The sequence below is a fragment of the Dicentrarchus labrax genome, unplaced genomic scaffold (genome assembly GCF_905237075.1).
Source record: "Dicentrarchus labrax unplaced genomic scaffold, dlabrax2021, whole genome shotgun sequence".
In the NCBI taxonomy this organism is placed as follows: Eukaryota; Metazoa; Chordata; class Actinopteri; family Moronidae; genus Dicentrarchus; species Dicentrarchus labrax.
The window spans coordinates 16,408,987-16,434,530 of NW_026136710.1; the positions used below are offsets into that span (position 1 = coordinate 16,408,987).

Below are 25,544 nucleotides of genomic sequence, written 5' to 3' on the forward strand. Positions count from 1 at the left end.
TTTAAGTTTCAGTACATTTATTGATTATACACAAATAAAAAATACATAATTATAATTTAAACACATTGACTATACATTGTTAGAACAAGATGGAGATGAGTCCACGTCTTCAGGTTTGTGTGCTGTTGTGTGTCTCTGTGCTGCTGCCTTCTGCCTGTGAACACACACTCTGCTGTGTTTTCTCCTCCAAGCTCCTCTTGATAGTCAGCTCTCTCTCAGCCTCCTCAACACGTGGAGCTTTGGCCACCTGGATGTGGAGCTTCCCGTCTGGAGCCAGGTAGCAGGTGACGGCTTCAGGGTTCAGTCCTTCAGGCAGATCAAACTCTCGTCTGAACTCCTGCCGGCTGTAAGAGTAGGAGCCTTTCTCGTCCTCCTGCTTCTTCTCTGTCTTCCCGCTGATTCTCAGCTTCCTGCCCACCTGCCTGATGGACAGCTCCTCTGGGGAAAAGCCTTGAGTGTCCAGGGTCAGGCCAAAGTCCTCTCCCTCTTTCTCCAGCTGGTAGGAAAGCGGTTGCACGGCCACGCTGGTTTGGAAAGGCTCCGTCTCCTCCAGGATCTTGTGTTGAAGTTTGTCCATCAGCTCCAGACTGCTGCAGAGCTCCTGTAGGTTTCTCTGCAGTAGATCCTGCTGGTGGAGCAGAGGTCTGACCTCTGGCCACAGACTGCGTACAGGCCAGTACAAGTCCATGAATGGACTGAGGGCAGACTGGAATCCATGAGAGCACAGCATCTTCACTGTGTGTTTAGTGTTGAGTCCTCTTGTTGTGAGATGAATCGCTGTTAAAGTGTCTGTTCTCTTCTGTGTTGCTTTCTGTCTCAGCAGTGGGACTGTCCCAGGTTTTATATTCTGACTGGAGGAGCTCCAGAAGCTTCAGGAAGTTTCCTGTCATTACCACAGCTCTCCACTGGGTGGGGCTGTTACTCAAGAGTGCCGAAGTCACTGGATCATTCCTGTCTTCAGGAACCCCCCTGTATTTGCAGGAGTTTAACACTAGATGTCACTCAAAGTCATGTCTTTAAATTAAGGTGTCCATTCACAGCTGTAATCACTTACCTACAATGGTACCCCCCTTTTTTAGATACTAGTTTTGATTTTATTTGTCCAATTGGTCCAGATAAAAAGACAGAAAGCATTAAAAACTGTTCAAAGTGGCTTTGGTATGTAGTTACATTTAACATCAAAATATATTTCACCTTGCCTCCAACACTCCATTTCCTTTTTAGTGCTCAGCAGCTCAATATTCTTTCTCCTATGGTTCTTAGATACACTTATCTTCTTCTGCAACCACATTAGTTTGAAGCCACTGTCTGCCTATTAGTGCTAAAATCAATTATAGAGACCAGACAAGAATAGGTTTTAATACAATAAAGAGAAGGGAGCAGAGAAGGGAAGCATTCAGTTCTCTAAACATATTTCACCTTTGTAATTTAAGAATTACTGTTTGACTTATAATTTACTGTTTTAGAATACAATGGCAGTCTGTGTCTGATCTTTTTGTTGCTGTTTTTCTGCTTGCATTCTCCCTGGAGGAGATTCATCTCCTGGGGTCTCATTTCCCATCTCCTCCCATTGGTCTTCCAGCAGGGCAAATGTAGTTTGTTCTCGTAGTTTCTTTTTTTTTAATGTAACTCTGTCTGGCTAAAACAGATGCAAAATATATTTACTTTTGTCTTGGTAAATATAATGAATACATTAATCTCTTGCCTTGTTAATAGTGACAAACAAACATTTTCCCTTTTAATTTGCCTCCAAACATGCACAGACCTGTGTGTATGTAGAAATAGCCAAATAACCAAAAGCATAATGCAGAGATGGAAATTCACATCATCTATCTTTGTTTAAACAGCCACATGCAAACCAGTGCACTTTTTTGTGACCATGACTGAAGTGGAGTATAAAATACTCTCTTCAGTATCTTTTTATGATACACACAACTGCGGATTTAATTAGTGTACTGTAGTATGATGCAGCTACATGGCTGAAGTGATGAAATCTACAAAGATTAGACCGTAATTAGTAAATAATCACTTAAATTTGATTAATGGGCTGTTGATGCAAAGCTGGTGGCTTATTAATTTTCATGGCTGGATGAGTTAAATCCCACTTTAAATATTGTTGCAACTAAAACAGAATTGCATTATAATGCCATAAGCAAAATAAATAAATTAGGATATTCAATAAAATTATGTTTTTAGAGACAAACATTTATTTACCCTTGAGCATCATAATTTTTTTGGTGGAGCCCATGAGGACAGCAAAAAAAGCATCTGCCTTATTTTGGGGCTTTATGCCTTTATTAGATTGGACAGCTGAAGATAGACAGGAAAGAGGAAGATAGAAGGGAGATGACATGCAGCAAAGGGCCACAGGTCAGATTTGATCCCATGGCCTCTGCAGCAAGGACTCAGCCTATCAGGGTGCCCCCCTTCCAAAATCGTAGTTAACTGGGTAACATTACCTGAGTCGGTCATTTCATTCTCAATAACAGATGAGAAGAAAATAATCATTGTAGCGTTTTGTCTATAGTAATTGTGACAATTTGTAACATAGTATAAAGATATCTAAAGTATTCTCTTCAAATATTATGAAACAACATGTAAGGTATTATATTTTCTTTAGAAGGTAGTAAAATAAAATGTTCTTTAAATTGAAAGGGTACAAATACATACCTGTACTGATTTAAAAAGTGTGTGCCCTTACTGTGTGATGCCTTCATAATAAAAGTACCTTTGAGGTAGATCAGTGTCCTCCTCAGTGTTACATAACTCATTGGAAGAAAGGTACAGTACTTTGTATATGACCTTCACAGGGTACCACCTGCTTGACATGAGGATTAAGTCACGAAGATGCACACGTTTTCCAAATGAGCGCGGTGGTGCTCAATGTACCCTATTTGGTAGGCAAACGAGCCTCAGCACTGACCGGGCAGATTCTGGAGCTGCTTCCATAGTGTCAGCATCTCCTTGGGACTCCGTCTGTGAACAAGCAGAACAGACTTGTAAGCACAGGGATTGCCCCTGTCTGTCTCTGGGAGATCAAATGTTAAAAATCCCGGGTGGTGGATTGGAGAGAGCCCGAGTCTGTGCAGGCACATGCCCAGATACACATCGTCTATTGGGAAGAGGCGCACTCTCTCAGACACTTCTTTCAATCGTAACGCAAGTGAGCCAGAATACACCACCCCTCCTCCACCAGCGTACGGTGGGTACGCGCCTTTGTAGAAACGTTCTGGTATGTAGTATTTAGTGGATGGCTCACGGTTTGGCATTGCGTTATTGATTAGATCCCCCACAAACAAATCCATGTTAGTTTCATTTGTATAGGCTCTCCACAGGTTGTGCTCCTCCCACTGCTTGTGCAGGTAATCCAGAAGGGCGTCTGTTCGAACAAAGACATCGTCATCCCCTTTGAACACAAAGTTGGCAGTGGGGCAGTATTCCTGGAGCCAATGCCAGAACACCAGATCCTTTAGGGTCAAGTTAAAGAAAGTGTCTCTGAAATCCCACTGCAGGATATCCCCGTATTTCTGGTTCTCAAGCTCCAGGAGGTTTTTCAGGTCTGGGTGAGGACCCGTGCTTGAGTCCTGTCTTCCAAGCAGAAACACTGTGCGCACTAATCCGCCTTTCTTACTAGATGCACCCTTCACCAGCCCACTGTGTCCCCAAGTTTCACGGATGGCCTGTCTGTTTTCAAAGTTCCCTACTTGAGATTTGATGGCCATGATGAGCATGGGAGAATCCAGACCAAAGCTGCTATTGTTCCTCCTACACATACCAGGCTGATTGATAAGGAGGGGGTACTCCCTGCAGTGCATTGACTTGATGAATGCTTTCATTTGATCCGGCAAACTGTTTAAATCTTGCATGCGAGGGACTGAACACTTGTGAGACATGCAGTCAGAAAGGCATTCATCTTCGATGTCTGATAAAATCTGAGCTTTTGGATTCCTTAGTATGCCAGTTGTGTTTCCTCTCAGTATTGGATTGTGCTGACGGTCCCAAGCATGCTGCAACTGGTTCCACAGTGCGCTGTCCTCCAGTCGAAGGTTCCAGAAAGGGCCAAGTGGGTGAGAGGCGAACGCGGAGGAGTTAGCAGAAATCCCCGGGGCAATATAGTGGATGGTTATTTTGGGAGGACTGTAGGAGATCGTGACGAATATGGACACCAATATATAAATCAGAAGGTGGCCGGTCATCATGCAAGGCAGCAGGCACATGCACAGCAGTCTCCCGTTGCGTTTGCAGCATTTGCCCATTGCCTGTAGTGTACAAATCAGACACACACCTGCACACACATAGGAAATAACAGAGATAAAAAAAAATTTAAATAATCATAGCAGAGAAAGAATTGCCCCCTCCCTTGCTGAACTCAGACCACTGCGGTGGCATTGGTCTACCTAGGAGATTTTTATAGCTAACACTGCAGGCAATCCTCTGGAGTTTCTGTCTCCTTGGTGATGGTCCAGTGAGGGTTATTATCTGTTCTTGTCTACACACTCAGAGCATCATCCCGTACCCACCTGCCAGTAGGCACACAGCCCCTGTAGACACAGTGTGGAACATGTAACATAACTCCCTATTTCGTTAGCTCCTAAAAGTTGGGTAAACACTGCCATTATTTTGCCCTGGGCTGCTATACATTTAATTAAGGCTTCATGGGTCCTTTATCTATATAACAAATATATATATATATATATATATATATATATATATATATATATATGTTATTCTTCTTTCTTTTTTTTAAATGACATAATTCCACTGCATGTAAAATATTTACTGCTACAGTCAAATAACAATCTAAAATCTTAAATCACCAACATACTGATTCTCTATATCCTGTACAGCATACATTTGTAATAATCTTCTAAATAGTGGCAGCCATTCTTACAATTAATGAAAGACAAAGCATTACTTACAAGTGTGTGGCCGTATTTCGTTGGTTAAGCCGACTGAGATAAAAGACACAGCGACTTGTGGTGTCCTCTTTTTGTTTTAGTGTTTTCATCCGGCTTGGTTACAGCAGGTCTGGAGCGAATCATACACGTCCATTAAGATGAAGGATAAAGAGAAGCATCTTTAAAATCTAAAACAAAGGCAGTGACAGCCGCAGCCGAGCAACAGGTCCCAGGTGACAGTGCGCACTGAGCATGCGCCTCTTTGGCTCCTTTAACTCCACAGTGCACGATGAGCAAAATACTCATAGGTTTGACGTCACGTGACCAACTACCTATACCTGCACAGATTGAGCTGAGGTCTGGAAGCAGCTTCATCATCCGGCGATTATTCTTTCACAGAGCAAGGCTTTTATTTGCGTGCAGGTGCTGCAGGTGCCTAGGTCTACATATTTGCATTATGATGTGACCAGATGCCCAATGAAAGGTTGACCCGACCGTAACCGTCTGGTCATTTATCTCTCTGAACTGGTCTAACATTTGAGTAAAAACACGAATATGAGCACGTAACCTAATATGGACTGATCGTGTGTATGCAGTTTTGAATAAATAAAGAGAGGTTAGTACCTAACCATGCTTGGCCTAATTAAAACAAAAACAAAAACAAAAAAACATTAGAAAAATAAATAGGCTATAATGTTTATCAGTTGTATATAGGCTACTGCTTAATATTAATCAGTAAATAACACAACAGTTGCGGTGCTATCATACAAGTGTGAGCATGTTGCGGTGCAGGGGTGTTTTTTTTTTTTTTCTTTTATTGATTCAAATTTTTTAAAACATGTTCTGTTTTATTCTTCTATTTATGAGATTTGTCTTTATTCTATTTTATTCTATTTAATTGACGACTCGAGCTACAGTGTTATGCAATTGTAAAAAAGGACAATCAAGGTACTCACTGATAAACATCACCGACATACCTTCGTACGTAACAACATATGACGGACACGACCTCGAGCCAATTGAACGCACGTCTGGCAACAGGTTATCGGCTGAACCCCGGGATTCAGCCAATGGGAAAAAAGAGAAGGCGGGACATCGTGGCGTCTCGTTGCCGTTTATGTTTTCCCTGAAGTGATACATGTTTGGTTGAGCTTTGAATGAGGGGCCATCATCCCGGCGGCTCTGAGGTGGAAAATACAGTTTAAAGTCTCTCCGGATGCATTTAAAATGAACAAGCAGGGTTTTCCGACAGGTACCTGAGTGACCGTTCAGCGTCCTTCCAACTCCTCGCCGGGTAAGTGTGTTTTAAACAATGAAACTGATTTGGTTTGATAGCGACAAAACATGCAACAGACCTGTTTATTTGTCTGTGACACAAAGTAGCAAGCTTGCTAGCGGTTTTTTCTTACTCTTTTTTTTTTTTTTTTTTTTTTTTTTCCCTTCTGTTGGAGTCGAGGGGAGGAGGAGAGGGGGAACTATCAGTCATATCGAGACAAAAGAAACCTGAATATTTTCACTGTACATGTAAATACACAGCAAAGGACACTCAGCACTGGAATCAACTCGCTTTTTTTTCCTGACGCTTATCAAAGTCTACGTCCACTGGCTGTTTTAGTCTGAATCGCCGTTTAGTAGCGTTAGCTTATTCTTCAAACCGTGTGTGTGTGTGTGTGTGTGTGTGTGTGTGTGTGTGTGTGTGTGTGTGTGTGTGTGTGTGTGTGTGTGTGTTCGCGGCGTTAACCCAAAACACACAGTTTCTCACTAAAAGACGAGACGTTTCAGCCAAAAACAACGTTGCTTGTTTTGCCCACAAGGCCGTAATAGCCGTAGTCAGCATTTCGAGTAGACATATGCATTGTGGCCACATCAGCACCTTTTGTGCTTTTTTGTTGTTGTTGTTGTTGTTGTTCCTTACATTAAGACTTTCTGTTCAGTTTAAAGCTCCCTCATACGACAAGGGTCTTGTTCCTGGGACGCCCCTTCCTCAAACGGTTTTGTTGTTGTAGGAGTTTATTCATCCTCCTTTGTGTAGCAACCTTCAGCAAAAAGGAATAACCACAATCATAAATTCAAGTGATCCCTTATTTTGCTTAATAACCACGGACTGTAGTATTTACCTTTCACACTATGTGTTTTCCATCCTTCTCGTATTGTGGCATCACAGCCTGTTCCCTGAAGCACTTCTTTATGTACTGTGTGCTGACTGTAGTGGATAGCATGCTTGAATGTTTTGACAGAATCGAGCAACTGCAGGTAGTGAAGTTTAAGACTGTAGTTAATTATTTGCAGGAATGGTCTGCCTCCTTCTGAAAGCCATTCATACTCTCACACTATTAGTAAGCAGTCCAAGGGTTAAGCCTGTGAAATTAATTCTTAGAAGGAGCTTGGACTTTCAGAGTAGCATGCCGAGGACAGTTATCCCCTCTTCCCTGGCAGCAGGGTTGAGAGATATGCATCACCGAGTGGTTCTACCTGTATTTATTTGCTCCCGTTGATTGGATCTGCTGCACCGTTACACACAATTTAAGTCTTTTGAGAGGACTGGGCCCACAAAAAAGGACAAGTTCTCAAATTTGGTAATAATTAAGTTGGAGTATTCTCCGTAGATCTGCTGTGTGTTTCCCCATTAGACTGGAGAATGTACCTTGGCAATAACATTAGAGCTGTAATATAGTTTAAGCTATAAATGCAAGTCAGAGCTCATGTCAGTGCCCAGAACTTGATGTTTAGTGTGTGTTGTCGCCATTGAATTCCACATTTCGCCTGCTGTTTTCAGCACCGTTGCCTGTCAGATTCTGAATTCCAGAACAATTAACTGCTCACCTTGGATAGTCCTATAAAAGGATCTGTGAAACCTAAAAAGGGTTGCAGTTGGTGTGAACGGGTCAGCATGTTTTGTCTGACAAGGCTTTAAGACCTTGCTCCCGAGCAGGGTTTAACACAGTCCGACACGGCTCAGCTTTCTTATGAGAGGGTGAACACTGGGTTTCGATAATGGGATAAGTTTACTTTAGGATTAGTATAGGATTAGTGTATATATATTTCTCTCTTCTCAGTAATAAAGATGCTTGAACATGACTATAAATTGTAAGTTGTCTTCAATGAGTTTTTAAAGATTGACCAAATAAATCAAAGCAGCCATATGTTGTGACACAACACCCTTGCCATTTGGAGTAAAATATAAGTATGCACATATACAGTGATTTGTGCAGAGTTGCAGCTGTATGAACAGCATCTGTAAGGTTAAGCATCTGACCTGTGACCCAACAGTCCAGTACAAATGGTGAAATGCTGGTTGATGATGATTGATACATGTGTCACCCTGTCGTTTTTGTAAATAAAGGATAAATCTGTTCACTATAACAATCACTAAAGTTGTCAGAAATGTAGAGAAAAGTAGACCTTTATCAAAACTGGCTTATAAATGTGACATTTAAACAGATTACAAAAACACATTTGAAATTGAGACGATCAAAGTAATACTAAATTCAGTGTTTCAGTATACGGCATGTACAATTTCTATATTTGTCTAAATTCTGATAGGATATGTCGTATATAAGGAATTATCGTCCCCAGTATCAATAAAGTAACCAATACATCAGACACCCCCTAAAGAAGAGAAGGTCTCTGCGTTAAAGGATGTAAATAAGTAAGTGGCTTTGCAGGATGGCACAACCCGTTTGTGCAAACAGAATAGCTTAATTTTGTAATCGAAAAGGGCGTGTTGCAAGTGCACATAAAAAATGGGCACCACCAACAGAGTGTGTTCATCAGAGGTCAACCAACAGAGAAACGAGTGCTGAATATGAAACAGAATCAGTTGCATGTGTGCAGGGTGTGTAGCGCTATGACTACCAGACTGGCTGATGCATACAGAACTGTACTTGGTGGGAGAGTTAGCAGCAGGGGGTTATGGTAGATATGATGGTTATGGCTCAGGGCAGAAAAACTGTTCACGATTCTGGATGTGTGGGCATAATTGATGTCATCGTTTCAGAGGAAAATGTTATGCAATGAGTATTTCATTAGACTTTTCATCTTCTTCATCTTCTGAACTGTCTTACTCTTTGTGTTGGCAAGTGTTGATGTGAGCTTTCTTTCCCCTCTCTGTTTTTTAGGTTTCTTTGGATGTACTCCTCTCCGCTCCCTATCTGATCATTTTGTAGATCATCTGATATTTGCTCAAGACTAATGCCCTAGTTCTGACTAGACATTAAGGAATACATACATTTATTCTGTGTATATATAGTTTTTTTGAAATCTCCAGTAGGAATTCAGACAACAACCCTTCACCTGTATCACCCTCCTTCCCCTCTCCCCTTTTCTCTTTACGTCAGATTAAGAGGGTCATCAAAACAAACTTAAGACACACAAAAACATACATACCACAGGCCACCATGTCCTCCATCCTTCCCTTCACTCCCCCGGTAGTTAAACGTCTCCTGGGGTGGAAGAAGACTCCAGCTGGGAGTGGAGGAGCAGGGGGAGGAATTGGAGGAGTAGGGGAGCAGAATGGAGGAGGACAGGAGGACAAATGGTGTGAAAAAGCTGTGAAGAGCTTGGTGAAGAAGCTGAAGAAGACCGGGCAGCTGGATGAGCTGGAGAAAGCCATCAGCACACAGAACAGCAACACAAAGTGTGTCACCATACCCAGGTGAGATGAGGACACACACACACACACACACACACACACACACACACACACACACACACATATCCTGTTTTGTTTTTTTTCCCCTTTCTGGCTCTGTCTTGTACATTTGTACACACACATATAACATAGTTATTGTCACAAGGAATAATAAGAACCACATCTGCCATGATGTTTAGGTAAAACACATACATACTGTCTCTCCCACTCATACACATTTTCTAGTTTTGTCATACTACAGACAGATTGATTGATTAAGAACCAGCATTTTTGATTGATAAATGTCTTAAATTATTAATGATCAAAACCAATTGATTAACTGGCAATTTTTTCAGCCTTAACATACTTCAAATCGAGCTCACACTCACACTGGAATGCACTGGCATACCACAATACCACCGATACAGATCAGTACAACGAGATGTGTAAACACACATGAAAGTAAGAACGGGGGGTAACAGTCACCCACAAGGGTGCAGAAAGAATCTCTGTTGTGCAACAACAGGGCCACTTCCCCAATCTGTTGTTCCATAGGCTAGCAAGGCAGCAGAAGTGAAACCTGATTGGAGGAAACAGATGTCCCACACATACCAACCAAACTTGCTTTGCATTGAGCTTCTATATGCAGAACACATATCCGTGCATTTACATTGCGTGCAGCGTTGTTGATTGTTTGCTCTATTCTGATCAATCGCTTCAAGTGTGACTGGCTCTGATCGTGCCTATACTGTAGTGTTTTGCAGCTACAAAATTCTGAACCGCCAAACCTTGTTTCAGTATTGCCTTTCATCTCATTATATGATTAGATGGGTCAACATAGCTTGTTATAAGGTTCTACTTAGATTAAGATCACAGTAATTGAATCAAAAGAAATTAAATGATTTGAGAGTTTATCATAGGCACTAACATTTGGTGACATTCTAAGAAGTTTTTTTATGTATTCAAATAGTTAAGGTGTAGAGATGCACTAATGCTTTGCAGCATCAGTATCTGTGTTGTTCTGTAAATTAAGTTTGTTTAGATACATTACGAGTGTATTCAGATCGGTACTCGACATTGGTTGCTCCACTTAATAAAGTACTTGCTGCCTTAATCTGAACAAGTGCTATTGGTGCACCTCTAATTGGAAATAGAATCTACAAATAACTGGAGAGCTTGCTTTTATCAGGCAATCTGAATGGCTATTTAGCATGGTGTTATGTGTTTACAGTGGGCTTTTATGCACACATCATCCCCCTCAGTCACACAGACTGTTTTATATTATAGTGAAGGTTGTCTAAGACCTGTAACAAAACATTAGAAAGAATAAATATTAGTTGTGTTGAGTATTGATATTAAATAAAAGTACCGCACAGCTGTGTTGAAGTTGAATAGTTTGTGCATCCAGACCTGCTAATACTGTAGATACTTAGCCTGAATGGTTACAGGTCATGTGTCTTTCAGTATAGATTTCTCCTGTGTCGCATGACTATGTACACGAGCCAAGTCACCAGACCAGGTGAAACCTTATCATGACAAAGGTGGCAAAGTCAGGGGAGCCCCATGAGAAGCATGTGATTAACGTCAATCAATCCACTGAGGTTCAACAGAAAGGGGAGATAACTTGGCTGCTCTGTGAAGATTTTATGAGCTTCCCTTCTCAGATTTTCTGTGTAATATACCCTCTCTCTTCTTTCTCTTTGAGTTTCCTTTAATTATAAACTATCAATAATAGAATTGGTCCCTGCAAAGAAATGGTCTTTTCTTATGCAACACTCCACACCCATGTCAGCCACAAATCAGCTCACCTGGAGCTGACAGGGGATTTAGTGTCCTGCTCAAAGACACTTTTAGGACCGCTTGTTTTTAAAATGGTGTCTTTCACTGAAGAATGCTATTTCTCGTCACACCACCACCCTAAGTCCACAGGTTAATTTGACAGACAGGACCTCACGTGGGAAAAAGACTTCATTTTCTTCCTCGATTACACTGGATATTACCCTGGGTATACCGGGATCCAGACAACAATCGGATAGTGTATTAACAGAATTGTATGGACCTCTATCTATGCTAGAAGTTGGAGAGGTGGCAAGAAAAATCAACATGGCCCTGTTAGCAGAGGTGTTGCAAATATACTGTGTACACATTTGTGTGTGTTTACATTTCCTTTATCATGGAAGGGTCTCGAGTGATGTCAAATGGTGATGTAGCAGGTGGGTGGATACTTTCTCTCTACTGTATTGCTGTCTGATGGCTTATCCACTCACGTCACCAGGCCTTCATGAATGCTGTGTAGATGTACACCTTGCTTTGAATTATATGGTAAACGGACTGTACTTATATAGCGCGTTTCTAATCTTCCGACCACTCAAAGCGTCGTACAATACATGCCACATTCACCCACCTCACCTTAGTGGTCAACCCGCTCTACCTCCTGAGCCACAGCCGCCCGACTTAAATGTCTTGATATTGAAGTTATAGAGAAGGTCAGTGCAGGTCAGTGGAGCAAGTAAGTTTACTAAGTAAAGTATGAAGCAGGGCAGTGCTAGAATATCATGAAAGCTCAAACGAGTACATGAAAACATAGAGTAGATATTGATCCAATATGACTACACAGCAGCATATTTACTGCATATATGTTATATGCTGTATGCTGAACAGTATATGTGAAACTGGTCTCATTGTTGAGGAAGTAGTGGGCAGTAGGAGGAATACTGTAAATAGAAAATGGGTAAAAAGGAAACGTGAGGCTAAACTGTCTGATGCCAGGCCTCTCTCTGTTTCTTCACTCTGAGGAATGTAGGCTAGATAGTAGCTTCTGAAGTGGTACTGATAAGGTGATGGTGGTTCTTAGACATTCACTTGAATACTGCTGCTGTCTTCAATCTCTTTTTTTATCTCAGGATTTCAGGGTTTGGACCATACAACCGACATCCTTTCAACTGTACAATGAGTCATATCACCTTTTTGTTTGGCGTTACTTGATTGTGCTGAACCAGTTGGTTAGGAAGGAAATTATTTGGTACACAAATAAATGAAAATACACGATAAAGATGTTTTTGCTCACTGTTAACTTAGTGTCACAGGGCTCAATAAAACCACAGATTGTTATTAAGGGACAGGTAGCCTGTCCTGGGTTCATCAGAGTTTAAACACTGGAATTAGTGAGTTTAAACAGATGTATGGTTGTCTGGAGAAAGCGTTTTTGGTTACCATATATTTTCACAGATTGATGCTGGCTTGGATGAAATAACTACATAGTAGGGGCAACGCTGCCATCAAATCGTAGGTCCGGATGTACTACTTGACAGTGCTAGTGTTAGTGTTAGTTGTTGGGAGATAGCACTCCAGGCCTTTGATACATAGCTCACTTCCCTTTGAACACAGTGAAGTGAGGTTGATAAAAGTCTAAGATAAACCGCTCTGACTCTTGCATTTGTCGTTTTTTTTTTTTTGGGGGGGGGTTCTTTTGGGTGGTGGAGGATGTCAGGGCAGTGTCTTGATGATTGTCCAGAGATAGCAGCTGTAGGGCTTTGTAGATTTCTGTTTGAGTGGAGGTAAGTAATGTGATAGAGGAAAAGCACAACATACATACACATACATACATATATATATATATATATATATATACGTCGTTGCTATATAGTACTCTTGTTCAGTAAGAGGGTTTTTGAAAGACACTGTAGAGATAGTACTGGCGACCTTTTAAAGGCCCATTCTGTGTGTCTAGCGGTGAAGTTGCAGACTGAAACTAACTGAACACTGTTCATATCTGTTATTGATGAATAGAACGAATAAGGACAGGCTGTGTGCAAACATGGTGGTTCAATATGACTGACTCCATGGAACGCTCCATGTGGCGTTTGTAGATAAAAATTTCTCATTCTAAGGTTATGAAAACACAACGATTCCTATATTCATGTGATTATACACTAATAAAAATATACCGATGAATATTATATTCCATTTCTGCCAATAGATCCTCCTTTTACATCCTGTTACACACTGGACCTTTTTAAGTGAGAATGGAAGAAGGCAAGACATTAGCTGTGTCTGGAGATACAGTATAGATGGGGTTTGATGTTGTAGAACTCTTAGGCTGATAAGTGTTGAGATAGCAGGTCTTGTAGAGACAGGTCTGGCAATTACTTTGCCCTGATCAGACAACAGAATCCCCTCTCTTCTCGTCTCCGATCCAAGCTTTAAAGAGCCATTTTGAAACGTTTGGGGTGTGTTCTTTCTTCATACACACCCTTTTGTATTTTCTATACACACATTTGTGTTGTATCTGTTTTTTTCTGTTACGTCACGTCTTGACACATTTTGTCTATTGAATTTCTTTATTTCCTCATTCACATATCATTGTTGTGTAAATGCATATTTCCTGTTTGCTTCACATCACACTTCTCATGTCTGAGAAATAATATGCAGAAATGTGAATCATGTGTATGTGTACTTCAGATATTATGCGCAATCAGGCATTGCAGGAGGTTATTTAACCTAAAGCCTTAAAAACAAGTAAAATGATCAGATGTGTTTTTGTTCAGTGTGAGTGTGATCACATATGTGAGCAGGAAAAAGAATTAATCTGGTATCACCTCCCAGCTAAAAGTTTTAACAGGCCGCCATAATTCAATCCTATATACCTCCTGCATCATCTGTTTGCACCACATCAGTGTCTGACCAATTTGTCACATGATCATGTGTCATCCAGTTAGTGTCTCTTATTGAAAAGCTCAAGGGCGGATCTTTTTACTTCCTTTCCTTTGTGCCAATAAGAGACCAACTGTACATGTTTGTGATTTCATCCTACTAATTTGGAAAGAAACGCCTCATGTTTACCATCTGTTTTCTTTTATTTTTATCCTTTTTGCACTTGTCCTCTGTGTGTGTTTGTGTGTATGCATGTCTTGTGTGTGTGTGTGTGTGTGTGTGTGTGTGTGTGTGTGTGTGTGTGTGTTTGTGTGTCTGTAGTAATTGCTCAGATCTATGGGGTCTAGGCTCAGGCCACACGATAGAGCAGTGGGACTCTACAGGCATGTACGGATACCCTGACCACGGCAGGTGAATATACTCACATGCACTCAAACACACAATGAGTCAACAATCGCTATTACATCTCTACTTTCCTGCAAACATTATGCAGGAAAAAAAATTTCATCTATCCTTCTGTAATCTACAGTATCACTGCACACTGGCTTGTGTGCCCATTTCTCCTTTATTAAGCATCAGATGACTTTGAGACTGTAATGTAATCGGCTTTCATAATACAACCTTATCACTGCCTTTAGTGCAATAATGCTTTATGTAATACAGGCAATAAGAAAACAATGGACAGAATCTATTGCATTAAGCACATAATAAGAGTTATGTTCTCTGCTGGTGCTATCAGATTAGGTGGTAGTATTGATTACCCTTCAAAATGTATTCATGAAGATGAGTTTAATGGTGATTTCCATAAAAATGATAAATAAAGTGTAGAATGTAGGTACTTTTTTTGTCAAACAAAGTTAGTAAATTATTGGAGCAGAAAAGATGAATGTGTTGTTTTGTTTTTGCACTAGTTTCAGAGCGGTAGTTTCAGAGATCACTGTGACTGTGCAATGGCTTTTTTCAACTGTGCTGATGAGTTTCAAAAACAAGGTTTAGCCATAAAACATAACCAATGCTCTGCACTCCACTGGTTGATGCATTAGTGACCTTCCTTATTTACTCCATTTTATTTGGATATTTTATTGGTGCACACTAAAAACTAAAGCACAGACGTCTTTAAGAATCCCTCCTGTGAAGTCGTGGGCACATCACTGAGCTATTGGCTATCCTCTCTTCCAACCAACAGGTCACTGGATGGGCGTCTTCAGGTGTCACATCGTAAGGGCCTGCCCCACGTCATCTACTGCCGCCTGTGGAGATGGCCCGACCTTCACAGCCACCACGAGCTGAGGGCCATTGACGCCTGCCAGTATGCCTTCAACCTCAAAAAGGATGAAGTGTGTGTCAATCCCTACCATTACCAGAGAGTGGAGACGCCTGGTAATGATCCTTGAGCATTGTGTTTCTGTGACATAGTTTTTACACGGAGTACTTCTGACTGTGATCTTCAAGGTGCCCTCTATTAAGTCTACAATGACGGCGGTCACGGCAGCTGAAGTTTCATCATCACTTGTATTTGTGTTGTTTATTTTTCTCAGTTTTTTCTTAATTATTTTAGATTTGTATAGCTGTTAGAAGAAGATAAAGACATACTTTATTGATCCCCTAGGGTGAAATTGTTCTTTTATACACACACACACAGTTAATGCAATTGTGGACATGGTGGAGTGATGGGGGGAGTGATGGGGCTGCAACGATTTTTGTTTTTGTTTGTGGTCTATGGGTCTTGAACCAGCAACCCTCCGGTTCCCAAGCGAAGTCCCTACTCACTGAGCTACTGCCTCCTTCTCTCTCCAGTGTTGCCTCCAGTCTTGGTGCCACGCCACACAGAGATTTTGACAGAGCTTCCACCTCTAGATGATTTTACAAACTCTATTCCTGAAAACACCAACTTCCCTGCTGGCATAGACCCTCCTAATAACTATATACCAGGTCTGTATGCAAGGCAGGAACTTGTTTTTGTTTTGTTTTTTTACACAAAGAACTCTTTCTGATTATGTGCAGCAGTGTGTTGTTTAAAATGTATTCTTGTTGAATGTTTGCGTTGTTGTGTGTGTCTTTTTTACAGAGACCCCTCCGCCTGGCTATATCAGTGAAGATGGAGAGACCAGCGACCAGCAGATGAATCAAAGTATGGAAACAGGTAGACTAGTTGAGTGTTGTGCTAGTGGACATGCTGCTGTGTATCTCATTGGTTGGAAAAAGACTTAGAATATGGGTTAGAAGATCAGTTTTGGCAACTTAAAATCATTCTACAGACAGACATACATCATAGCAGCAGTGAACATAAACAATACAAACACTAACACCAACAACAGCACAATTTACATACTTGCATATATGCATACATATTCACATCACATATAATACAGATCTTGAAAAGGTGATATATAAAGTGTTTTTTCTTTTTTCCCTCAGGCTCACCAGCAGAAATGTCACCAAGCACCCTGTCACCTGTCAGTCATGGCCTGGGTAAGACTGCTTTGTTTGTATAGCTTTGTCAGTTTTCTTCAGATTTACTGCAAGTCGATATATAGCTCTTGAAAGTAAAATCAAATGTGTGTGAGTTGTTGTTGTGATTTATTGGAGAGCCAAGGTAGTTTGAATAATGGGAATAGTGTCATATTGAAAATGGACCAAAACATATAATCTTTCACCAGAAATTGAGTCCTAGAAGGACTATCATTTTGGGTAATAGAAAATATAAAATGTTTCCTCCTTGATATCTTTTCAGACCTTCAGCCTGTTACCTACAGCGAACCAGCTTTCTGGTGCTCGATAGCCTACTATGAGCTAAACCAGCGGGTCGGAGAGACGTTTCATGCCTCTCAGCCGTCTCTGACAGTCGACGGCTTCACCGACCCCTCCAACTCTGAACGCTTCTGTCTAGGGCTTCTCAGCAATGTCAACAGGAACGCAACTGTTGAAATGACAAGGAGACATATAGGTACAAGCACACTGAGATTTACAGTAATTACGACTCTGATTAGTTTGAGTTAATTGTATCTTGTAACAATTATGGCAGTTTTAGGGATCATAACATTTCAAGGCTCAAGATGTCAAGCTTTTGGGATTTATAGTAGTTTTTGCATTACAAGATTATTAAATTCATTTTATTATGGACATACTGCTGAATAACCATGATATTTTCTATGGCACAGAATTCAGAATTTCTTCTTGCTCTCTTTTATCTTCACATTTTTCCTGTGTCACACTCTGCAGGTCGTGGTGTGAGATTGTATTACATCGGAGGGGAGGTGTTTGCCGAGTGCCTCAGTGACAGTGCCATTTTTGTCCAGAGTCCCAACTGCAACCAGCGATACGGCTGGCACCCTGCCACAGTCTGCAAGATACCACCAGGTTTATACACATAAATAGTGCTTCTTCATTTTTCCTTCTTGCAAAATAGGTGCTGTACATCTGGCAAAAAGCCTCCTTCCTAGTTTGCCTAGGAGATATATTGGAATAATGAATTGAGCCACTACTGAAAGTTTTATCTGGCAGCTTGGATCCATATGAGGAATCAGTATCACCAAACAAAACTCTTGGTAACAGTGGGTACATAATAGCTTATGGATGAATATAAAACTGGATTGTGGAACATGACCTTTCTTTTCACCTGATATTGATAAAAGTGAAGCTTGAGGAAGAGTGCTAATGCCCTCCACATTGTGACAGTTTTTCTCAGACTCTCACCCACACACACTGACTCATCTGTACCCATGTAAGTTTGAACATTTCATTCCTGGCCAAATGAGCAGTGTGAACAGTATCATTACTGAGGCACAGAATTGTACAGAAAGGAAACAAGGATCTTGTAGACATTCAGGGGTCGGACTTGTCAGCCCCACGAAGAATAATCACCAACATGTAACACACCCACTCTTCACAATGTCTCTGCATGGTGGTTTTAAGTTGTGTTCACAAAAATGGTAAAGTGGAATCACCACTTTTGAAAATACCCATTGTTGTAAAGTAATTCATAGAACACTTTTTGTTTTTTGTTTAGTATTTCCATTGCTGTCCTCAGTATTTCAGTCCACCTTCTCTACCAAGACATGGAGAAAGCTTCTCTATGTCCGAATAAACCCCATCTGATAGTGATGACCAGCCTATGACTCACACCTCCTTTTTTCCCTCCTTTTTTTAGGCTGTAATCTGAAGATTTTTAACAACCAGGAGTTTGCTGCACTGCTGGCCCAGTCAGTCAATCAGGGGTTTGAGGCAGTCTACCAACTAACCAGGATGTGCACCATCAGAATGAGCTTTGTCAAGGGCTGGGGAGCAGAGTACAGGTAACTTACACTCTCAAGCACATCATTCTCTCTTTTACTATCATCCATGTTGAATGGAGGGCTGTAGGTGTCTGACCAGACCAGAGAGTAAAATTCGTTAATGCATCCTTGTGAAAGAAGTCATGTTTTTATTTTATTTAGTTAACCTTTAGGCAAGATATTAAGACCCAATTTGTATTTGCTATGGCTTATTGACATAAAGACTATTAGCAGGCAGTGGCTACTGTTGTTTGCCGCAAAATGAACATGAAGTGGACTGTTCTGTTGACATTTGGCAGAACAGTATCCCATTAATTTGGATGGTATGACACAGCTATTTTGATGCAGCTTCCTCCAGTTTGAACACCCTCCATATCTGGAAGTTTACCACTGCCACTGGTTTGCAATTTATCACCTCTTGAATTTACTTAACCCCTGTGTGTGACTCCACTGACTGCAGTGATTCCATTGAAATGTATTGATTTCGCTCAGAAATCTTGCTGATATAAATTCTGCAGTGACTGAAGCTTAACAGCAGTTATCTGTCTCTGGGCACTGTGGCTCTTAGATCTACCCTTTCTTTGTTAGGGTGTAACTTTCGTGTTGTAGGAATCAGAGGTTATTTGAGTTCTATATTCACTTTAACAAGCTTAAGGGGAAAGAAAAACATCAGCTATAATATGCTGACAGCCCTGGGCAGGTTTGCTTGCAGCTCAAAAAAACCGAACGCAAGCAGCCTACGCAAGTGACCTACGCCATTATGAGCATTTATACATTGTGCACTGTATAAATGATAACACAGGCAAAAATGTAGTTGGTGGCGGGGTTTCTATGTGTTGAGTTTCGACTGAAACTGAAACTCTCCTTTGTCTCTCTCCTCAATCTGTCCTGCGTTTTCCTTGTTTAATTTTTTTCCCTGCCGCCTGTCAAACAAAAGGTTGAAGGGTATACGAGGGGACAGACAAGAGCATGTCATGCAGCGAGGCAGTGTCACATGTGTGCTTGTTTGTCTGTGTGTGCGTCACGACACACTTATCTGAGAATATAAGCATTTGAAGAGGGGGATTCTCAAACCGCATTATAAACTCATCTGGGTTTTGCAGGAGTCGCTTCCCATTCTCAGACAATGCACACACAACCCAAGGGGACCTATCACAGTTGTTGTGGTCCGCATCGCCACAACATGTATTTACATTTTTGGGGAGGTGCACATCAGGCTATGGCATACCCACGATTTGATGCAGAAGTATAAATCACACTTAAGCCTGCACTGGCTAAGGTCATGTTGGTCCAGCTAGAGCCCAGCAAAGCCTGCAGACTCTCCAAATGCTGTTCAGTGCAAACAGCAACTGTACCATCTGCCATGAATACTGACTCACAAGCTGATGTCATATTCCCTCAGCTTAATGGACTGAACTTAAACAAAACTAAACATTTTGTAGCCTCATCTTTGAGAAAAAGACACAACTGCTTAAACCTAAATATCACTCAACAAAAATCTGTGTATCAATAGTTTTACAATTACAATCAATTTTGAAAAATGACTCAAGCCTCAAATCCAGATCTGGCATTGCACCCTACACGTCACATGGTGTAAAAAAAATAGTTTACTGTCAGAGTATGAATCACTACTCAGGTTATATCTTATGACATGATAAAACTGTGTGACACTGTCTTGTCTCCCCCACTTTGTAATTAAGGTAAATAGATACAGGTGCACCTTCATATAAAATTGAGGAAGTGACGATGTACATTATGTAAACAAGTGTTTGAAAAGGTAAAAGGTTTGTGCATGTTCTCATCTGTGCTGCATGCGTATAATCTCCATTATATTCCTCCTTTTGTTGTAAAATGTCAGAGATTACAGGGCATTTGTCTGTATCTCTCTGTGTCTGTGGCCCTCCAACCATCCATCCAGCAAACATCTGTTCTGCTTTTGGCTCTGCTTTGTGTTGTACCCTCCCAGGAGCCAGACAGCAGCGTTTTTGTGGGGGGTTTTTGGCTTGTTCTCACTGGCCAGGGTTAAGCCGCTGTGTGGCCTGTCTGGTTAACAGTCAGTGTCTCCACTGTCTGTAGAGCCCAGGCCAACCCTAGTAGGACCACAGAGTGGTCAGACCTTGGCGATGCAAGCTCCCTTTCACTTTTTTTGGATTTGTTGTAGGATTTTTCTAATGTAAATTTTATTTTTATATATAGCCGCTTCTTTGTCTAACACCATCACTTTTGTGCTGAAAGAAAATACTACTCATTTTCTAAATAATGCTACTAGGGTTGTGACTGACATTATAATCAATATAGACTCATAGCATATGCCATGCAATAACACTTTAAGCCTCATCTGGACCCGCAAGAAGTTTTTCCTTTTATGTATATTCTGTATTTCATCCCTACAGACGTCAGACCGTAACCAGCACTCCCTGTTGGATTGAGCTGCATCTCAACGGCCCCCTCCAGTGGTTGGATAAGGTGCTGACTCAGATGGGTTCACCATCAGTACGCTGCTCCAGTATGTCCTAAACAGGGTGCTGCTGCTGCTGCTGCTGCTGCGTCTGCTGCCTACGCAAATTCAAACTGACATTTCACAACATTCGACCAGTCTGCCCTAAGGGAGACCACCGTGCAGTCTTAAACTGATGTTCGCACATGATGAAAACAAAACAAAAACAAAGAAGAAAAAAAGGATTACACAATGGACCTGGAGGATGGGAGAATGACATCACTGATGGACAATAGTGGAATGTTAAAAGTGATGTCAGAGTGGGCCTGATCACCTCAGGCTCTGTTGGATTGATGTTGACATTCCAGTAACCATGGACCTTATAATTGAAATCACCCTGCAATATCAAAATGACAAGAGTGATGTCATAAGGGACTAGACTACATTCATGTTTTTCGGTATTTGATTGAGGCTGCGATCCAGAAACGCAAAGCAGGACAGGGCTCTACTGTCCCAGTCAGTGACACGAGAACGGTTGAGCATGTGACCTTCTAGTTACAAGACAGTCTCTCCCAGCACTAGTCCACCTTGCCTCTTCACTACCTACCTACCACAGCACAACTTTGATTCAGTGTCAAGATTTCCGTTTACACAAGGTTGACCAACAGTAGTACTGCCACTCCAGGCTCATGTTCAACCAAAGTCAGCTTCACGCCTGGACATTATTTTTTTTTCTTCTTGGTTTTGGTGACCAAACTTCCATTTTTATCTGAGATTTCCACTTTTCCTGCTTTTCTCCTTATCAGTCCTGTGTTGTCAGGATCACAAACCTGATTACACTGAACTGACGGTCCTTCAGCTCTTAAAAGGGGTGACCACTGGGAGAGCAAATTGATGTCTATAAGTAATATTACATACCTCGTCTTCACATGTACACATGCAAACACATATACTGTAACACAGACAAACCTTTGCAGTTCACACACCACTTGACTTACTATTATAACAGCTTTGCTTTGACATAACGACCAATCATTTTCTCTGTGGTGTTTAATGTCGACTGGTCCCATTCATTCGCAAGCGTGCAACGAGGCAGATGTCTGAGTGTGGATCAGAGCTGGAACAAAGAAGTATTTTTTTTGTTCTTCCACAAGGAGTTTTTTTTTTTTTTTTTTTTTAAGTGTTGTCAGTGGCTAAACAGCACAGATAACTGGAATAACTAAGTTAAAGGAATTCTCAGCGCAAGAGCGTAAGGACATGTCACTCCACTGGAACTTCACACAGTTTATGAATATGTTTTTCAGACAGTAATAAAAGCATAAGGAGTAAGCCACGGTTAAGTTTGCCCCCTTCTGGTTTTTGAGGCCAAACAGTTTGTCTCTCTGTTTCCTTCGTGGACACTCTTGCGCTCTCTCTTACATTATTTTCTTTAACTTTTTGCAATGATGTCATATTGCATATGACTTGTAGGTTGGAACTGGAGATATGCAGGAATACGACTCAGTATGGAGGCAGTTCAAGAGTCTAAGCCTCAGTGTCACCCCCTGCTGTCTAACAGGAAAAAAAAAGACAAACACCCATCACTTACGTTCTGTGTCTCTTGATTATATGCTTGGACTAATGCACGGTTTCCCCATTATTGACATTTTACTGATAGGAAGACAAAGATAACAAGTCCTGCAGTGTGGGACTTAAAAAAATAGCTTCTATACCGTACTTGCACTGCCCCAAATTATGCACCCTTGATATTGCTACAAGAAAATTGCCTTTGATGTAAAATACAGCAAGATATGCTTTGAAATGTACAGATAGGAATGTTGAAAAGCCCAACTGAAGTAAAGACAATTACAAAAAAATATATTAAATGGTCACTATAAAGATTTTTTTCCCCCTTTTTTATATTGTCTGAATTGGCTTATTGAAGAACATCCATTTGATTTGAATGAGATTTCTTGCCCTGATTTAAAAGCCAGCTGTTACCTACATTGGTATTTTAACTTTTCAACTCGAAGTGTTTAAGCTTTAAGTATTTGACTAGCTAGTTATACGACACAGCTATTATTTTCTTTACACCTTCTTTTAGCTACATTTTTGTATTTCCATGTATTTTTTCTATATGAATATATTTAAAATCTTCAAAGCTTTCTTCCTTTTTATTAGAATTCAATATTTTTTTAGAATATGCCCACTGTATGGAATGAACTCAGCTTGCCGATGATTTATGAGGTATGTAGCATAGGATATAACATTTTCACTGAATTTACCATTGAAAACAGCTCAAATTGTGTACTTAATGATTGAGAGGCCAAGACACCGTAATTTCCATCCACCTTCTTTTCTTTACTAAAATGGTAAAAGCGGCTGGTGAATTTCTGAATCTATAATGTGTTATAAAGGTAATTTCTTGCCTTACTCTTACCAAGTTTTCAGCTCTATGGGTTTGACCCAAATTATGAGAGTGCTGTCCCAAAGACTGAATGCATGTATTTACAGTATGTCCTGTACACTGCAGATCCACTGTGTTATAAACCCATTTGCTGATGAAAACCTGAAAGTTCCAGTTTTTTATTGGCTTAATATAATTTTTTAACTTTCCAATGTCCTCCTGGGGTTCGATTAGTTTGAAATTATTAGCTACAAATCAAGATACCTGTTGCTTATTTTCAATATACCATGGTCATTAGAAAAGAAATGCATTTAATACCAACTGTTTTGATACTGAAAAATAATACTGTTGGATTGAATCCTAACTCAACTCAAAAAAGTCTGAATTTTAGTTATTTAATTTTAAAAGCTCTTACTTTGGAAGGTTAATTTGTGAAGTGTGTTTACATGCACATGTGTTGTGATATTATATCCCAGTGAAAGGCGTCTTTACTCCAAGTGTATTCCTCAGCAATGTTACCATGAAAAATGGGATTGTAAGTGGGACATATAAATGTATATAAATTGGACTGAGTGTATACTTGCATCATTATCTTGTCTCATACTGTCACATTCCAGATAGTTTGTTTGACTTTCTCCAAACTGAGACAAACACCTGACAGTGGTCTTAACTGGGTGCACAGTAATTCTCGTGTGCATGTAAACACATACTCACTGCTGCAATTGCAACTTTAATGAAGGTTTAGTTTATCATAAAAAAGAGGAGACAATTCATATATATTGTCAGCATCCTGCAGGAACTTTGATTAAAGATTTTCATTTGGTACAAACTTGCCATCCTCACTCGGGGTGATGTACCAGAGCACTCGGACCAAACTGAAAGATTTACACTTTAGAAAAATCTCAAAAGCAAATGATGGTCCTGTAGGACAACGTGTTTTGAAGTTAGTTTGACTACGGCAAATCATGAACTATACTTTTATACCATTTACCATTTTCTTCATTCATCGACCATTTGCCGGGGTCAAATTTTTTGACGTTCTCACTTGTAACCAGACTAAAACCAGCTGAATGCAGTGATGTTTGTCTGTCTATATGTGTATCTATCTGTCCAACTGTCTGTCCTGTCCCTTTGCTGGTCTGTCATTTTCTTTCATTTATTAGGAAAAAAAACTTGATTCAGTACACATGTTAAAATGCTAAAATGAAAATATAGTAGGCTGTTGTGTCATTGCTAACCCACATGTCAGTTCTATGCAGTGATATCAAAAAGCTGTATACTCAAAAACATTTTCCAATGTAGGAAATATGCACAGTGTATTCTGATGGCTAGACATGCTGTTTTATGCATGTTGCCATAGTCCAGCAAAAGCCTTTGTATCAACTTTTTTTTTTCTTTAAATGGGTGCCACCCGGCATTGTACCCCCAATCTAACCAGCTTTTCTCACTTCCTGAGAAGTCTGTTTTGGAGATGGAAGATGAGACCAAATGAGGTTTCGTGCAGGCTACATCTGCTCATTTTAAGGGTCCACATTCCTATTTACAGATTACATATTGTATTTTCTTTTCTTATTGTGATGACAATTGTGTACCCCCAAATAAGCCTCTTTCTGATGAATTCCTAAGAAGGTGGCTTTTTGGAGGAAAGTGAAGCTTCTACATGTCACTAGTGATGTTATCGTATAGTTGTACTTTTATTTTACCATGCACACTGTTCCTTTTTCTTGCTATCGACAGAGCATATTCCATTAGACAACAAGCTGTTAGGATTTCTGTCTTCTTCAAACACTGATGATGATCTTCATAGGCTTTCCAACTATTCTACATATACAGACAACTTCTTACAGTGTACACTAATAAAGCTGTTTTAATTCAACTGAAAATCGAGTCTGCTACCTTTCTCACAAATCTATCTTTAGTTGGTTATCATTGAAGACTGACAATTAACCTCTAAATGTTTCATTTATTTGACATATTAGGTTAAATGGGAAAAAAAATCCCACTTTCATTTTCTCATGGGGAAATACACTCCCATAGCCTATGTATTGTTAATGAAAAAATGGCTCTTCATTCTTTAGTCTTTTTATGACCAGTGAATTTAAAATGTTCTCCCCACTGAAGCTTATTTAATAAAAAAAACAAAAAAACGAACAATGGCCCTAAATATATCTCAATTTAATATGTCCATGTCACTGTTATGGTGTGTTTAGCTTTATCTTCGATCTACCGATGGCGGGCTGGTACAGGGCGGGGCTAATCAATTAAT

General features: G+C 40.4%; 2 protein-coding genes across 6 annotated transcripts; one reads left to right on the plus strand and one right to left on the minus strand.

Annotated features, from left to right (window-relative positions):
• On the minus strand, positions 1-6,040 carry si:dkey-175m17.6 (heat shock protein 30). 2 transcript variants are annotated; one of them, XM_051412225.1, is made up of 2 exons: positions 4,920-6,040; positions 1-2,976 (listed from the first exon to the last, which is right to left on the minus strand). In XM_051412225.1, the coding sequence occupies exon 2, from the start codon at positions 728-730 to the stop codon at positions 110-112; it is 621 nt and encodes a 206-aa protein (XP_051268185.1). In that variant the 5' UTR covers positions 731-2,976; positions 4,920-6,040; the 3' UTR covers positions 1-109. The 2 variants fall into 2 exon arrangements, with proteins under 2 accessions (XP_051268185.1, XP_051268184.1); XM_051412224.1 differs by having other exon boundaries at positions 2,185-4,285.
• Positions 6,038-25,161, plus strand: smad2 (SMAD family member 2). Of its 4 annotated transcripts, none has more exons than XM_051412220.1 (11): positions 6,038-6,192; positions 9,017-9,552; positions 14,503-14,592; positions 15,368-15,561; positions 15,979-16,113; positions 16,250-16,324; positions 16,600-16,653; positions 16,916-17,128; positions 17,404-17,541; positions 18,332-18,476; positions 20,849-25,161. In XM_051412220.1, exons 2-11 carry the CDS (start codon positions 9,296-9,298, stop codon positions 20,970-20,972), a joined length of 1,425 nt encoding a protein of 474 aa, XP_051268180.1. In that variant the 5' UTR covers positions 6,038-6,192; positions 9,017-9,295; the 3' UTR covers positions 20,973-25,161. The 4 variants fall into 4 exon arrangements, with proteins under 4 accessions (XP_051268180.1, XP_051268182.1, XP_051268183.1 ...); XM_051412222.1 differs by having other exon boundaries at positions 16,250-16,312; XM_051412221.1 differs by having other exon boundaries at positions 6,050-6,192; positions 9,236-9,552.
• The last annotated feature ends 383 nt before the right edge of the window (positions 25,162-25,544 follow it).

Bases quoted from the DNA above. Each gene is read 5' to 3' on its own strand.
- smad2 (XM_051412220.1), top strand. From the start codon at position 9,296: ATGTCCTCCATCCTTCCCTTCACTCCCCCGGTAGTTAAACGTCTCCTG. The intron at 17,129-17,403 runs GTACAAGCACAC...CACACTCTGCAG, and splicing joins AATGACAAGGAGACATATAG to GTCGTGGTGTGAGATTGTAT. The intron at 17,542-18,331 runs GTTTATACACAT...TCCTTTTTTTAG, and splicing joins AGTCTGCAAGATACCACCAG to GCTGTAATCTGAAGATTTTT.
- si:dkey-175m17.6 (XM_051412224.1), bottom strand. From the start codon at position 4,256: ATGGGCAAATGCTGCAAACGCAACGGGAGACTGCTGTGCATGTGCCTG.